This window comes from Pleurodeles waltl, chromosome 8, assembly GCF_031143425.1.
Source record: "Pleurodeles waltl isolate 20211129_DDA chromosome 8, aPleWal1.hap1.20221129, whole genome shotgun sequence".
Lineage (NCBI taxonomy): Eukaryota > Metazoa > Chordata > Amphibia > Caudata > Salamandridae > Pleurodeles > Pleurodeles waltl.
This window is the reverse complement of record NC_090447.1, coordinates 1,309,889,055-1,309,906,355: the sequence shown is the minus strand read 5'-3', so window position 1 is coordinate 1,309,906,355 and position 17,301 is coordinate 1,309,889,055. Positions and strand designations below refer to the sequence as shown.

General features: G+C 43.1%; 1 protein-coding gene across 4 annotated transcripts in view; it reads left to right on the top strand.

Annotated features, from left to right (window-relative positions):
* The window catches only part of PARP4 (poly(ADP-ribose) polymerase family member 4), a 1,744,976-nt gene that overhangs the window by 316,814 nt on the left and 1,410,861 nt on the right, over positions 1-17,301 (top strand). For all 4 annotated transcript variants that reach the window (XM_069202293.1, XM_069202292.1, XM_069202291.1 and 1 more), the window contains exon 10: positions 13,575-13,735. In XM_069202293.1, coding sequence (XP_069058394.1) covers positions 13,575-13,735 — 161 coding nt within the window. The remainder of the gene's footprint in view (positions 1-13,574; positions 13,736-17,301) is intronic.

Genomic DNA, 17,301 nt, shown 5'->3' with positions numbered 1-17,301 from the left:
GGTTGGTGTACTAAAAGATTCCTTCTAGGGAGATATTTAGCTCAGTATAGGACAGTTTTAGAGATGGGATTAGACCAAGATAATGATCAGTTGGGGGGTAGCCTTTCTCAGCTAGGTCAAAGTATTTATGGAGGTTGAGTCAGTAGTTAACACATTAAATAGACAGTTGTGTTTTGATTTGGGGATCTTTGGTGGGTCGGATGGGTGAAGTATGGGGGTTGGAGTTCAGGCATTTTAACATTGCAGCTTGCCTTCTTTGTATTTGCATCATGTTCTCTTTTCCTGTTTCCTTTTCTTACTCTCTTTCTCCCATTCTTCGTCCCTTTTTGCTATATTCCAGTCAGGGGCGTGGGGTGAAGGAATGACTGGCGATAACTAATGTGGGAAGGTCAACTATCAGACTACAATGGTACCACAAAAGCGTATGTAACACTATAAAGCTGCTAAATATGTAATCTTCAAAATGTATCTTTGAATGTAAAGAATCTAAATCACCAGGTAAAGCGTCAAAGGATGCTTAGGTTATTTTGAGACAATAAAAGGAAATATAGATCTCTCACAAAAGTAAAATATTTAGGCAAAGGAAGTTCAAAAGATGCAAAAAAAACTGTTGAGGTGTTCTCTGAAGCAGTGGCATAAACTAATAAAGAAGTGATAATAACTGTCAGGAAAACCAAGCTGAAAGCATTTGGGTGTAGAAGTAAAACAGAGAAAGGAGATGGTTTTACCTCATATTAGTAATGGAGCAGCGTCATTTGTGATTCTAAAAATGTATTACTCTCCAGCCAACTTGCTGGCATGGTGGAGTGGTTTGGAGGAAAGGCTTCTCAGTATTTGTCTGAATACTTTACTAGTTTTAGGGATAAATAGAGCCCTAAAACATATTCTTAATAGACCAAATAAAAACTATTTATAATTCCTACAAATCAATTGTAGATAGCAATCTCCTGAAAACTGTAGGCCATCCAGTAGTGTAACGTGTTTAGGAGTTTTACCACAAATGCATTTAGATCTTGATTGACATTTTAAACCACACCCAAAATAAAATCACGGTGCTGATTCACAAAGAATGTTGTAAATCTGCACTTGTAGATTCACATCTATGTGCAAGTGTCGATTTGCGACTTACTGGCGTTAACAAACATTCCCAGAAAGCTGCGACAGGCACAAGTGTCCATGCATAATCATAGGAAAATACGGTGGGATCCTATTTTTACTATTCAGACTTCTCCTTAGCAGAGAACTTCGAACAAGGGGCGTAGGAGTTCCTTCCAAGTACATTGTTTTTGGGGTTTTTCCCACTATTTTTCCCCATGGACATTTCCTTTTCCCTACAACTCCAGCAGATCTGTTGATGGTCTGTTCCCCTTCCTTCTCTGAAAAGGGAGTTATGTTGGTGTAAATCTCCAACCCTTTCATGGGTTGAAAGGGGAACGGGAGGAAGTTGGAAATAGTGGCAAACAACCAGATTTGTGGGAGTTTACAAACTTCAAAGGTAAATCATGCATTGGAGCACTTACTTATCACCTCGTAAGTAAGATGTACATGTGTGAAGAACTCAACTCTTTTGGCAGAGATCTCCACACATATAAATGGTTTTATGCCAGCCCAGAATACCTTAGTGAATACCTGGCTGGCATAAGTAAGGAAAATTAGGTCTCAAACATTATATTAACATCCAAGTTTACCTATAGCAAATAGGCCAAATGGAGTTTAAAAGATGAAATTCCTAGGAACCCACGAGTTCTAAGATGCTACTTCTGTGAAAACTGCAAGCTGTCTTTTTCTTGCAAATCCTGTGGGATGCAATGACATCAATGAATGTACCCAAACTCATAAACAGCAAAGTAAAATTAAACTAGTAAATGAGTTTAAAACTTGTGAGAATTAGTGTTAATACAAGCATTAAAAAGGCACTGAAAAACGCAAACATTATTATGATAGAATTCGTTCTAAAGATTCAGGGTACTCATTGCATTTGGATGTAGCCAAACGTTACCTGGCTTTAAACTGGACCTCTGTACCCTGACAGCAGAACATGATCAGAAGCCACTAACTAAATAATTTGAATGTTTCCTGGTACTATCAGATGAGAAAGGGAAATACAATCTGTTCAATTTCCACCAGGAAAAGTACCCAGTCCTGAGGGAATTAAGTATTCCTTCTACAAAACATCTAACACTATTGTGATGTGGCCTCTGTGCAAACTCTTTGCAAATCTTAAAGAGTAAGGTGAAGGGCATGGAGTCAGAGGCTGCCACATTTTTTAAACCTGTATGAAGATAAGGACCTAGTTGAACCCTCCAGCTACAATAAATTACCTTTCTAAAGGTAGGCACCCAGGTATATGACAGGGTCGTGGCTGTCTGTCTGAAAAATGTGATTTGGCTCTTGATACACCCGTCTCTAACAGGGTTTTTAAAAATAGAATGTCTAATGAAAACACTGGACTTCTAGATCACAAGACCAATAGTGCAGCTGTTTTAAATCTGTCATCCACAATATTAATTGCTGAACAAAAAGCTTTTGCGAAGGGCTCATGATGCTTCTTGCACTTGACATGGGTGAAAACAGACCTTTTTATTACCTAAAACCAAAGACAGCTATCAAAACCACAAACTGCTTTATTCTAAGATGAGGAACATACCAAGTTTGTCTTAGAAATAGTTGGATTGTAAGACTCCTACAGCTCTTCCCAAAACCAAAACCAGGTATCAAAGCCCATGGCTTATATTCAGAGTGCTCATTTTAGAAGGCGGGACACCACAGAGTTATCACTTAACCCTCCATTATTTATTCTGGCACTTCAGCCCCTACTTTGGGGCTTTACTGAGAACAAGAATTTCAAAGAAGTGTGGCCTTGGAAGTGGGTGAACAAAGTGGTTCTCTATAAAACGTTCAATACAAAATAGTGAAACGCTCATTAAACTAGTAAGTGTGTTTGCCCCTAATAAGGCTTTGTTACAGAGGCTTCACTTGTGCCCAAAGTTAAACAGAGAAGGAGAACTTACAGAAGTTTGTGCAGCTTTCAGATGAGTAGTCTTGGATATGCTCCCGTTAAGTGTGTTGCTCTTCACTGCACCCTTTCAGAGTGGGATGTTCGGTTTGTCAAGGTTGCTTTGCGCCTTTGCACCTGCCGGAGCCCCAAGGTGTTCCTCATACGTGATGGGTACTGCAGGGGGCAGTAACAATCCTCCTGATTACCTCATGCCACATAGAATGTCTATCTCCTCATGGGATCACCCTGCCACTGGTTCCTGGTGGAAGGCGGAGCTTTACTATGTAAAGTATTCAGACCACAATTGTGGTCTCTCCATTGGGAATCACGTGATCTTCCCTATCCAAGATGTAGTAGTCTCTTCCTCTGAGGTCAGGTCCTGTTTTTGTCATGTAACATAGCTGCTAAGTTTTCAGTTTTGTTATCTGTGATATTTCCATTTCTGCAGTGTAATTGTGTGTAATTTCGATACCTTATGTGTGATATTTTGAGTGACTGTGTATAATGTATTGAATAAAGTAGTTGTGTCCATGTGATAAGGTTAATTTCTGAAATCAGTCTGACATGACGACAACAGCCCCTCTAATACTTTGACTTCCACTTTAAAAGCAGTATCGATGACGTGGCCAAATTAGAAGAAAATCTCACCATTAAAGATACTGAAATTATAACACAGATGTGGGCTGGCAACTATTTGACATGATGGGAAAGGTTATAGTTGGTCAAAATGCCCTTAACTCAGATAGTCAACTACACACTCAGTGCAATATCCCAGAAAGGTTGTAAACATTTCCTTCAAAAACATAGATTATATTCATATAGAATACTAATATGCTGTGAATTGCTATGGCAAAGTGTAGGAAGTTGGCTCTGTTATATACTATTTCAAAGTAAGAAATAGTGTGCACAGAGTCCAAGGGTTCCCCTTAGAGGTGAGATAGTGGTAAAAGTAGATAATTCTAATGCTCTATTCCTTGGTAGTGTGGTCGAGCAGTAGGCTTATCAGAGGGTAGTGTTAAGCATTTGTTGTACAAACGCAGGCAATAAATGAGTTACAAAGACTTACTCCAGGCCAATAGGTTTTTATATTGAAAAATATATTTTTTTAGTTTATTTTAAGAACCACAGGTTCAAGATTTACAGTTAATACTTTAAATGTAAGGTACTTTACTTAGATACTTTAGGAACTTTGAATGAAAGCAATATCACATACAGCCTTTGTACAAATGGCAATAAGCTATTGCCAAAGTGGACAGTGGAAAAATCAACAGTTCCTGGGGGAGGTAAGTAAAGGTTAATTTTGGAGGTAAGTAAAACACTTACAAGTGTCAAAGTTGGGGCTTAAGCAGCCCACCGTTGGGGGTTCAGGGCAATCCCAAAGTTACCACACCAGCAGCTCAGGGCCGGTCAGGTGCAGAGGTCAAAGAGGTGCCCAAAACACATAGGCGCCTATGGGGAACAGGGGTGCTCCAGTTCCAGTCTGCCAGTAGGTAAGTACCTGCGTCCTCGGGGGGAAGACCAGGGGGTTTTTGTAGAGCACCGGGGAGACACACGAGAAGGCACACAAAGTACACCCTCAGCGGCACAGGGGCGGCCGGTTTCAGTGAGCAAAGCAGGCATCGGGTTTCAGGTAGGAATCAATAGAGGGACCCGGGGGTCACTCTAGCAGTGCAGGCAGGCACAGGGGGGCTTCTCGGGACAGCCACCACCGGGGCTAGGCAGAGGGTCGCCTGGGGGTCACTCCTGCATTGAAGTTCGGTTCCTTCAGGTCCTGGGGGCTGCGGGTGCAGTGTTGGTTCCAGGCGTCGGGTCCCTAGTTACAGGCAGTCGCGATCAGGGGGAGCCTCTGGATTCTCTCTGCAGGCATCGCTGTGGGGGTTCAGCGGGGTCGTCTCTGGCTACTCACGGGCTCGCCGTCACCGGGGAGTCCTTCCTGTGGTGTTTGTTCTCTGGATCTCGAGCCAGGGGTGTCGGGTGCAGAGTGTGAAGTCTCACGCTTCCGGCGGGAAATGTGCAGTCTTTGAGAGTTGCTTCTTTGTTGCAAAGAAGTAGCTGGTTTTGAACAGGGCCGCTGTTCACAGGAGTTTCTTGGTCCTTTAGTCCAGGGCAGTCCTCTGAGGCTTCAGAGGTCGCTGGTCCCTGTCAGATGCGTCGCTGGAGCAGGTTTTCGAAGTTGGAGACATGCCAGTAGGGCTGGGGACAAAGCAGTTGTCGTCTTCCTCCTTCTCTGCAGGCTTGTAGGTCAGCAGTCCTTCTTCTTTCTTCAGGTTGCAGGAATCTCATTTCTTGGGATCTGGGGCGCCCCTAAGTACTGAATTTAGGGGTGTGTTTAGGTCTGGAAGGGCAGTAGCCAATGGCTACTGTCCTTGAGGGTGGCTACACCCTCTTTGTGCCTCCTCCCAGTGGGGAGGTGGGCACATCCCTAATCCTATTGGGGGAATCCTCCAAACTCAAGATGGAGGATTTCTCAAGGCAGGGGTCACCTCAGCTCAGGACACCTTAGGGGCTGTCCTGACTGGTGGGTGACTCCTCCTTGTTTTTCTCATTATCTCCTCCAGCCTTGCCGCCAAAAGTGGGGGCAGTGGCCGGAGGGGTTGGCATCTCCACTAGCTGGGATGCCCTGGGGCGCTGTAACAAAGGGGGTGAGCTTTGTTCCTGGCCACAGAGTGACAAAGGCACTCTCCCCATGTGTCCAGCAACATGTCTGGTGTGTGGCAGGCTGGCAGGAACTGGTCAGCCTACACTAGAAGTTGGGTATGTATTCAGGGGGCATCTCTAAGATGCCCTCTGGGTGTATTTTACAATAAAGTGTACACTGGCATCAGTGTGCATTTATTGTGCTAAGACGTTTGATACCAAACTTCACAGTTTTCCGTGTAGCCATTATGGAACTGCAGAGTTTGTGTTTGACAAACTCCTAGACCATATATTCTTATGGCAACCCTGCACTTAAAATGTCTAAGGTTTTGCTCAGGCACTGTAGGGGCATAGTGCTCATGTACATATGCCCTCACCTGTGGTATAGTGCATCCTGCCTTAGGGCTGTAAGGCCTGCTAGAGGGGTGACTTACCTATGCCATAGACAGTGTGAGGTTGGCATGGCACTCTGAGGGGAGTGCCATGTCGACTTAGTAATTTTCTCCCCACCAGCACACACAAGCTGTGAGGCAGTGTGCATGTGCTGAGTGAGGGGTCCCTAGGGTGGCATAAGACATGCTGCAGCCCTCAGAGACCTTCCCTAGCACCAGGGCCCTTGGTACCAGGGGTACCAGTTACAAATGACTTACCTGAGTGCCAGGGTTGTGCCAATTGTGGAGACAAAGGTACAGTTTAGGAAAAGAACACTGGTGCTGGGGCCTGGTTAGATGGGTCCCCGCACACTTTCAAATCATATCTTAGCATCAGCAAAGGCAAAATGTTACGGGGTAACCATGCCAAGGAGGCATTTCCTTACACAAAGTTACAATCTTAGCAAAGATCAGGGAGTACCTTGGCAGGGTTTTATGCCTGCCATACCTTTGCTATTTCCAATTGATACCCTAAGGCAAACAGTTATAGCAGAGACCGCATCGAGTCTAAGGTTATTGTAGCATAGTATAGGTAAATCAGATTATCTAATGCAACATTTCCCCTGTGTAGACCAATAGAAAGATACACTTTGAAGGAATAGTTGAGAATTGGACAATGTGGAGGGTTGCAGGGATTAATGGCACAAAATTATAACTAGTGCTCAATATGATTATTACGGAAATCAAATTAATGTGGACAGATGTTACACACACAAGCTTTTCAAAGTTTCTCACTTTTCTACTAGACTGTCAACACTTGCTCATTTGAATGACTGAAACCAATCTGGGTAACATGTGTTAATATATATATATATATATATATATATATATATATATATATATATATATATATATATATATATATATATATATATATATATATATATATATATATATATATATATATATATATATATATATATATATATATATAAAAAACGCGAATGAGTCAGCCCCAAACGCGGCAGGCTGTAACAGGGTCCCGAACCCTAAATACTCTATAACAAATCACTTCTTAAAAAGAAGAAGAAGTTACAGCCACTCGTGCCACTAAGAAAAGTAAATTTAATGTGGCAGAATAGACAAAACAGCAAATAAACTCTAACACGTTTCAGGAGACAAAGCTCCCTTGTTCACAGAGATATCACCAGCCCCATTTCCATCTCCATTTTACATACTACCCAAAACATGTAGGATATATTTATATATATATATATATATATATATATATATATATATATATATATATATATATATATATATATATATATATATATATATGTATATATATATATGTTCTATGGCAAGTGTAGCTGCAGATACACATGCTATGCATATCTATTCCGACATCTCGTGTTGGGCTCGGAGTGTTACAAGTTGTTTTTGTTTGAAGAAGTCTTTTAGAGTCACAGGTTAAAGTGACTCCTCCTCTCGGTTCCATGGCGCATGGTCATCGACTCCATTGGTAGATTGTTTTCTTTCCGCCGTCGGGTTCGGACGTGTTTCCTCTTACTCCGAGATTTCGATTTGGAAAACTGTAGAAAACCTTCCTTTTCGTCTGTATTATATCGATCGCGTTCTTCATCTAGCATTGAACCAGTAGTACTGTCGGAAAACCACTTTGTTCACCCATCAGGGTGCGCACGCCGAACTCGGGCCTATTAGGGCCGACCGCGTGGAGAACCTGATGGATTGGACTCCATTCCGATTCTGTACTTGGTGCCACGCTAAGTACCCATCCACAGACCAGCATTTGGTTTGCAACCTCTGCCTTTCTCCAGACCATCGGGAGGAAACCTGCGAGGCCTGTTGATCGTTCCGATCGAAAAAGACTCTTAGAGACCGAAGAGCAAGAAGGCTGGGAATGGCGTCGAAGAGCGGTGAACATTTTGACGTTACCGAAGAGGAACAGACGCAACCAGCAATCTCTATCTGAGACACAGAGTCTGAGCAGGAGTCAGAAGACGACAGACCCATCACAGCCAGCCAGCATGCGAGTACGTCTGCCCCTGCACCCCGACACAAAAAACAACAGAAGGCCTTGGGTACACCACTGCCGGAAGGCCATGGTTCGCCCCGGAAAAAGACTGTTGATGACCGATCCTCGGGTTCGGCATCAAAAAAGACCACACCACCGACTACTTTGACAAAAAATATCAAGGGCTCCATTTCGGACTCCAGCAAAAAACAGAAATTTTCGGAGTCGAAAATTAGAAAGACAGTTTTGGAGCCGAGACCTTCCACAACATTTTCAATACTGAAAAAAACATCAAACTTAGGACCGAAAAAGGCAGGTTATACAGAAGAGCAAGGACTTTCCAAGAAACTACGAGAAAGCCATAAAACCTCTGAGGAAGAGTCGGACATTGAACCAATTCAGCAAATTATGCATTAGAGACAATCTTGGATACACATCCATAAAGGGATGGGATAATTATTACATCACCTCCTCTAAAGACAAAGAGAAAGCTGACATTCCAAGAGGAACTGGACACTGCACAGCCCCCAGCTAAAGTGCCAAAGCAAAGAGAGAAGCCAGCACCTCCTCAGTCTTCTCCTCCTCATTCTCCGCACCTACCTACCTCTCCTCACACCAGCCGCCCACCAAAGCATTCTCCAACACATTCTTTTGATTCTCAAGAAGATATTGTTGATCCAGGGGACCTTTATGACCCTGATCCCATCCCAGATAACGACCCAGACACCTACCTCTCTAAACCATCTCCACCTGAAGATACTACAGTATACAATCAGGTTATAGTCAGGGCTGTAGATTATCATGGGGTAACAATGCACACAGAACCATTAGAGGAAGACTTTTTGTTTCATACGTTATCCTCAACACATTCTAGGTACCAGTGCCTCCCAATGCTACCAGGCATGGTAAAGCACGCAGACCAAATTTTTAATGAGCCTGCGAAAGCAAGGTTAATCACACCTAGAATAGAGAAGAAGTATAAGCCTGCACCCTCTGACCCTGATTACATCACCCATCAGGTGCCTCCTGATTCAGTAGTGGTTAGTGCTGCACAAAAGAGAGCATATAGCCAGTCCTCAGGATAAGAAGAGCAGGAAATTTGACGCTGCAGGAGAGAGAGTTGCGTCCCAAGCAGCAAACCAATGGAGGATAGCTAATTCCCAGGCACTACTAGACCGTTATGATAGAGCTCATTGGGATGAGATGCAGGATATCATACAGCATCTCCCAAAAGAGCACCAAAAGAGGGCACAACAGGTAGTAGAGGAAGGGCAAGATATCAGTAACAACCAGTTTAGGTCTGCACTTGATGCGGCTGATACAGCTGCAAGGAGTGTGAACACAGCAATTACCATTCGAAGACATGCATGGCTGTGCTCCTCTGGTTTTAAACCAGAAGTCCAACAGGCTGTGTTAAACATGCCTTTCGACAAGAAACATCTTTTTGGGCCAGAGGTGGACACTACAATAGAAAAATTGTGAAAAGACTCTGATACAGCCAAGGCAATGGGTGCTCTCTATACTACACCATATAGGGGGTCATTTCGTAAGCCTCAGTTTCGAGGAGGTTTTAGACCACAATCCTCCGAGGCATCAACTTCACAAGCAAAACTAACTTATCAAACCCAGTACCAGCGAGGTGGGTTTAGAGGGACATACACAACCAAAACAGTGACTTTCCTCACTCCCTTCCACTCCACACATCTCCTGTGGGGGGGAAGACTATAACAGTTCCACCACATTGGCAAAATATCACCACAAACAACTGGGTGTTATCAATTATCCGCAATAGCTATTGCCTAGAATTGATAAACACTCTTCCAACTATTCCACCAAGGTATCACAAATTAACCCCAGAACATACAGTTCTGTTACAACAAGAGGTTCAATCTCTACTACTCAAACAAGCATTAGAATTAGTTCCACAGTCTCAACTAGGAACAGGAGTCTACTCACTATACTTTCTAATTCCCCAAAAAGATGGCACCTTCAGGCCAATATTAGACCTCAGGCCCCTAAATCTTTACATCCTATCAGAACATTTTCACATGGTAACTCTGCAAGATGTTATCCCACTGCTATAAAAACAAGACTTTATGACAGCCTTAGACCTCAAAGATGTGTATTTCCACATACCCATCCACCCAGCTCACAGAAAATACCTCAGGTTTGTTATACAAGAAAAACACTACCAATTCAAAGTGTTACCTTTCGGCATAACAACAGCTCCAAGGGTATTCACAAAGTGCTTAGCAGTAGTAGCAGCTTACCTAAGAAGACAACATATCCACGTCTTTCCATATCTAGAAGATTGGCTAATAAAATCAAGCAATCGTACACAATGCCAAAATCATACACGTTATGTGATAGAAACTCTGCACACCCTAGGGTTTTCTATAAACTACCAAAAGTTACACCTTCAACCAGCACAAGTACAACCGTATTTAGGTGCTATCCTAAATACTCAACAAGCTCTAGCGTATCCAAATACACAAAGGATACAAGCTTTTCAAAATCTAATTCCACTTATACAACCAAATCAACAATACACTGCAAGATTTGTCATGAAAATACTAGGAATGATTGCGTCTTGCATTGCAATAGTCCCACATGCAAGATTAAACATGAGGCCCTTACAGCAGTGCCTTGCACAACATTGGTCACAGGCACACGGTCATCTTCAAGATCTAGTGTTGGTAGACCTCCAGACACATATTTCCCTTCAGTGGAGGAATCGCAGCAACTTAATCAAGGGGCAGTCATTTCAAGACCCTGTGCCTCAGACCATAATTACAACAGATGCATCAATGATTGGTTGGGGAGCTCACCTAAACAATCACAGTATTCTAGGGCAATGGGATGTCAAACAGAAACAGCTACACATAAACCATTTAGAGTTATTAGCTGTGTTCCTTGCCCTCAAAGCATTTCAACCTCTTCTCAAACAGAAGAATGTTCTTAAAAAGACAGACAACATGACAACCATGTATTATCTCAACAAGCAGGGAGGGGCACATTCATCTCAATTCTCCCTTCTAGCCCAAACAATTTGGAAATGGGCGATTCACAATTAAATTCATCTATTAGTACAGTACATTCCAGGAGTAGACAATCAGTTGTCAGATGTCCTCAGCAGAAATCACCAACAAACACACAAATGGGAGATTCACCCTCAAGTACTTCAAAAGTACTTTCAAAAGTGGGAAACACCAAACATAGATCTATTCGCAACAAGTGAAAATACAAAAAGGCAAAACTTTGCATTCAGACTCCCACATCCCCTGCCCAAGGGCAATGCTCTATGGATCAATTGGTCAGGGATATTTGCTTACGCTTTTCCCCTCTCCCACTCCTTCCATTTCTAGTCAACAAGTTGCATCAAACTTCACTCAACATGATACTCATAGCACCAACATGGGCACGTCAGCCATGGTACACAACACTACTAGATCTATCTGTGGTACCTCACTCCAAACTCCCATGCAGACCAGACTTGTTAACACAAAACAAAGGTCATATCAGACATCCAGACCCCAGTGCTCTCAATCTAGCGATTTGGCTCCTGAAGTCCTAGAATTCGGATATTTAAAACACCCATCAGAATCTATTGAAGTGATTAAACAAGCACGAAAACCCACTACTAGACAGTGGTACGCATCAATACAAGACACTGTAGATTATTTACTTCATTAGCAAAAATCAAATTTAGCTTTTTCCTCAATAAAAATACACCTTACTGCAATATCTGCATATTTACAAACTATTCAACATAGCTCTTTATTTAGAGTTCCTATTATTAAAGCTTTCATGGAAGGCTTAAACACATCATTCCACCAAGAACACCACCAGTTCCAACATGGAATTTAAATATAGTACTTACCAGACTTATGGGACCACCTTTTGAACCCATGCACTCTTGCCAAATTCAATTTCTAACATGGAAAGTTGCCTTCCTTGTGGCAATTACTTCTTTGAGAAGAGTAAGTGAAACACAAGTTTTTACCCTTGAAGAACTGTTTTTCCAAGTACACAAACACAAAGTTGTACTAAGAACACATCCAAACTTTCTACCAAAAGTAGTCTCACCATTTCACATCAGTCAAACAGTGGAACTGCCAGTCTTCTTCCCACAGCCAGATTCTGTGGCAGAAAGAACTCTACATACATTAGATCTCGAAAGAGCTTTAATGTACTACATAGACAGAAGTAAACAGTTTTGTATCTTTCCAACAACCACATACAGGCAATCCTATATCAAAACAAGGTTTAGCAAGATGGATTGTTAGGTGTATGCAAACATGCTATATCAAAGCAAAAAGACAACTAGTACTCACTCCTAAAGCACATTCTACAAGAAAGAAAGATGCAACAATGGCTTTTTTAGGAAACATAACAATGGCTGATATATGTAAAGCAGCTACATGGTCAACACCTCATACATTTACTAAACACTACTGTGTGGATGTTTTCTCACAACAACAAGCCACGGTAGGACAAGCTGTCCTGAGAACATTATTTCAAACAACTTCAACTCCTACAGGCTAGCCACCGCTATTTTGGGAGGACAAACTGCTTTGTTGTCTATGCATAGCATGTGTATCTTCAGCTACACATGCCATTGAACGGAAAATGTCACTTACCCAGTGTACATCTGTTCATGGCATGTTGTGCTGCAGATTCACAAGCACCCTCCCTCCTCCCCGGAAGCCTGTAGTCTTTTGTTAACACATTTGTACATATGTATATACATTTACATTTGCATGGACATCCCTTTTCTCTTATATACTTTATCACTCCTTTCTACACCGTCTGCGGGGAAAACAATCTAACAATGGAGTCGATGACCATGCGCAATGGAACCGAGAGGAGGAGTCACTCGATCCCGTGACTCTAAAAGACTTATTCGAACAAAAACAACTTGTAACACTCCGAGCCCAACACTAGATGTCGGAATCGATATGCATAGTATGTGAATCTGCAGCACAACATGTCACGGACAGATGTACACTGGGTAAGTGACATTTTCTATATATATCTCAGTTTCTACATGTTTTAGATTTTGTCAGAGTTAGCTGTGCAAGCTAACATGCGTATGTCAACATGGGGGAAAAGGAAGATGATGCGCAACTCTTCTGTAGCAGACAAATATGAAATCAATGCAGGAGTGGTTTGTGGGAGTATCCATTATAACTATTTTCCAGTTCAGAATATTTAGGCTTGCTTGATAGATACCCCACAGCTGCAATTAGAAAAAAACTGCTTTCTTAGACCTAGATCATGTAAGGACACTTAAAGAATTGCTGAACCTATATGGTACGATAAAATAAATGTTGCTGTTATCATATGAATTAGCAAATGCAAATATGATTTTATACTTTTTTCTGTCTTTCTGTTTGTACTTTCTAAATAAAATGCTTTCAATAAAAAAATCAACATAAAAAGAGTCAATGTTTCTTATATTCCCAGATCAAAAATTAATTAGTCACAAATCATCCTGCTTTCAGTATGTGTTTTTTTGGTTTATTTCTAGGTTATAAGAGACCTTGTCAGCGTTTGTGAAACAAATTTGTACAGTCCTAACCCACCCTCTCTTGCCAAATACCATGCATTGCGTTGCATGATACAGTATGTAAATCCTAACAGTGATGAGTTTATCCAGTTGAAAGAACAAGTATTACAGAACAATCACAGGTAAGAACAAATACTTTGAGTACCACTTTCACTGCTTACGGAACTAATATGTCTTCTACCACTGGTGCAGTTGCTAGGAGGTAGACTAGATTTAATAGCTGTCTGTCGTCTTTAAAACACCTTGTCCACTGTTGCACTGTTATTTCATATGTATTCCTTAGGCACCCGGCCATGCATAAATGTTTGAGTGCCCTTTGCTGCTCTTCTGATAGTTGTTTTTAGTTGTTGTGGGGTCTCTAGATCACTGCTTTTATGTAATTTTACATAAATACTAATAATACCCGTTAATACAGTTAAGTCAGTTATCATCCTTTCAGACATTTTGTGGCTAGGTGGAAACCAATGTACAGAACACTCCAGAATAAGGCCCTACAATGTGTATCATATCTTCAGATGCAAGAACATGTATGCATCTTTCCCTTTCTATTCCTGGGGATAAATACTCAAATGCACATGTATAAGAAACCAAGTTATCAATATAATCAGCACTATTATGTTCTGGTTTTCCTGTTAGTGGAATTGAATAGAATAGATGTAATGTTTTAAAAGTTGTTTAATTTTTTTTAAATTATATTTTATTGGTGATCAAATCTAACTTTGGTACCTTGGGCTTTCTAAAATCCTGAAGAATTCTGCTGATAAAGTTTAAATAGTAATACATTAAGTACATGAGAATGGCTCTGCTGTTCACAGAAATTTACTTATAGCCTAAGTAAGCATGGACCTACCCAAGCTCACAGTCTCTAAAGCTCTGGCCTCCACAGAACCTTTTGCGGGAACAATCTATAGAACAGAGAGTAGGAAATATGAAGATCCTTAGCAAGTGCACTGCTTCTTGGAGAATCTAGTACATTGTCATCAACCTAACTGTCGGAAGTTGGCTCTGTATATACTATCTCAAAGTGAGAGATAGTGTGCAGAGTCCAAGGGTTCCCCTTAGAGGTTGATGGAGGCAAAATTAGATAATACTAATGCTCTATTGTGTGGTAGTGTGGTCGAGCAGTAGGCTTATGGGAGGGTAATGTTAGGCATTTGTTGTACACACACAGGCAATACATGGGAACTCACACTTGAAGACTTAAATCCAGGCCAATAGGTTTTTTGATATAGAAAAATATTATTTTCTTACTTATTTTAGAACCACAAGATTCAGAATTCAATAAATACATAAATTGTGAGGTACTTGGCATAGGTAAATATGGAACTTTGAAGTAAAACAGTAATGTACACAGCTTTAGCAAAAATGGCAATAAGCTATTTCAAAAGTGGACACTGCAATAATAAACAGTTCCTGGGGGAGGTAAGTAAAGGTTAGTTTGTCAGGTAAGTAAAGCACTTACAAGTTCAGTCTCCAGGGCATAGGCAGCCCACAGTTGGAGGTTCAAGTCAACCCCAAACACCCAGCACCCGCAACACAGGGCCGGCCGGTCAGGTGCAGAGGTCAAAGTAGGGCCAAAATAGCTTAGGCGCCTATGGAGACTAGGGGTACTCCAGTTCAATTCTGCTGGCAGGTAAGTACCTGCATCCCCGTGGAGCAGACCAGGGGGGTTTTGTAGAGCACTGGGGGGAGGGGTCACAAACAGGCAGACAAAATATACCCTCAGTGGCACTGGGGGGACCGGGTGCAGTGTGCAAAGTAGGTGTCGGGTTTAAGGTAGAAATCAATGGAGAGACCCAGGGATCACTCTGGCAATGCAAGCAGGGCACAGGTGGGCTTCTCAGGCCAGCCACCGACTGGGCAACGATGAGGGTCGCCTGCTGGTCACTCCTGCACCGGTAGTTGGTTTCTCCCGGGCCCAGGGGCTGCGGGTGCAGTGCTTCTTCTAGGCGTCAGGTTCTTTGTTACTGGGCAGTCGCGGTCAGGGTGAGCCTCTGGATTCTCGCTGCAGGCACCGCTGTGGGGGTGCAGGGAAGTCGTCTCAGGGTGTCCACATGGTTGGAGTCACCTGGGGGTCCTCTCTTCAGTGTTGGTTCTTCTGGACACAAGCCGGTGGGGGGGGCTGGTGCAGAGTGTTGTGGACTCAAGCTTCCAGAGTGAGGCTGGAGTCCCTTTAAAGTTGTTTGTTACTTTGTTCTTTGAACAGAGCTGCTAGCCTCAGGAATTTCTAGGTCCTTTGAGTTGCAAGGCAGTCCTCTGAGTCGGCAGAGGTCGCTGGTCCCGCTGAATGCGTCGCTGTTGCAGGTTCTTTGAGTCTGAAGACAGGCCGGTAGGGCTGGGGCCAAGTCAGTTGTCTCTGCGGGGCTTTCAGGTCAAATTCCTTCTTCTTATTTCAAGTCATCAGGAATCTGTTTTCCTGGGTTCAGGGTCACCCCTAAATACTCAATTTAGGGGTGTGTTTAGGTCTGGTGGGCAGTAGCCAATTGCTACTGTCCTTGAGGGTGGCTACACCCTCTTTGTGCCTCCTCCCTGTGGGGAGGGGATCACATCCTTAATCCTATTGGGGGGGGGAATCCTCCAAAGCAAACTGGAGGATTTCCTAAGGCAGGGGTTACCTCAGCTCAGGACACCTTAGGGGCTGTCCTGGCTGGAGGGTGACTCCTACTTGTTTTTCTCATTACCTCCTCTGGGCTTGCTGCCAAAACTGGAGGCTGTGTCTGGGGGGTGGGCATCTCCACTAGCTGGAGTGCCCTGGGGTGCTGTAACACCAGGCTTGAGCCTTTGAGGCTCACCGCCAGGTGTTACAGTTCCTTCAGGGGAAGGTGTGAACCACCTCCACCCAGTACAGGCTTTGTTCCTGGTCACAGAGTGCACAAAGGCACTCACCCCATGTGGCCAGAAACCTGTCTGGATGTGGCAGGCAGGCAGAACTTGGTCAGCCTAGCACTAGTAGCTGGACTGGTATACAGGGGGCATCTCTAAGATGCCCTTTGTGTGCGAGATGCCCCCTGTGTGCATTTCTCAATAAATCCCACACTGGCATCAGTGTGGATTTATTGTGCTGAGAAGTTTGATACCAAACTTCCCAGTTTTCAATGTAGCCATTATAGAACTGTGGAGTTAGTGTTTGACAAATTCCCAGACCATATACTCTTTATGGCTACCCTGCACTTAAAATGTCTAAGAATTGGCTTAGACACTGTAGGGTCACAGTGCTCATGCAGCTATGCCCTCACCTGTGGTATAGTGCACCCTGCCTTAGGGCTGTAAGGCCTGCTAGAGAGGTGACTTACCTATGCCGCAGGCAGTGTGAGGTGGGCATGGCACTCTGAGGGGCGTGCCATGTCGACTTAGTCATTTTCTTCCCATCAGCACACACAAGCTGAGAGGCAGTGTGCATGTGCTCAGTGAGGGGTCCCCAGGGTGGCATAGTACATGCTGCAGCCCTTAGAGACCTTCCCTGGCCACAGGGCCCTTGGTACCAGCGGCACCATTTACAAGGGACTTATCTGTGTGCCAGAGCTGTGCCAATTGAGGAGACAAAGGTACAGTTTAGGGAAAAACACTGGTGCAGGGTCCCAGCACACTTTCAATCATAACTAGCATCACCAAAAGGCGAAAAGTTAGGGAATAACCATGCCAACAGAGGCATTTTTCTACACTAACCCATTAAGTGATGTAGGGAAGG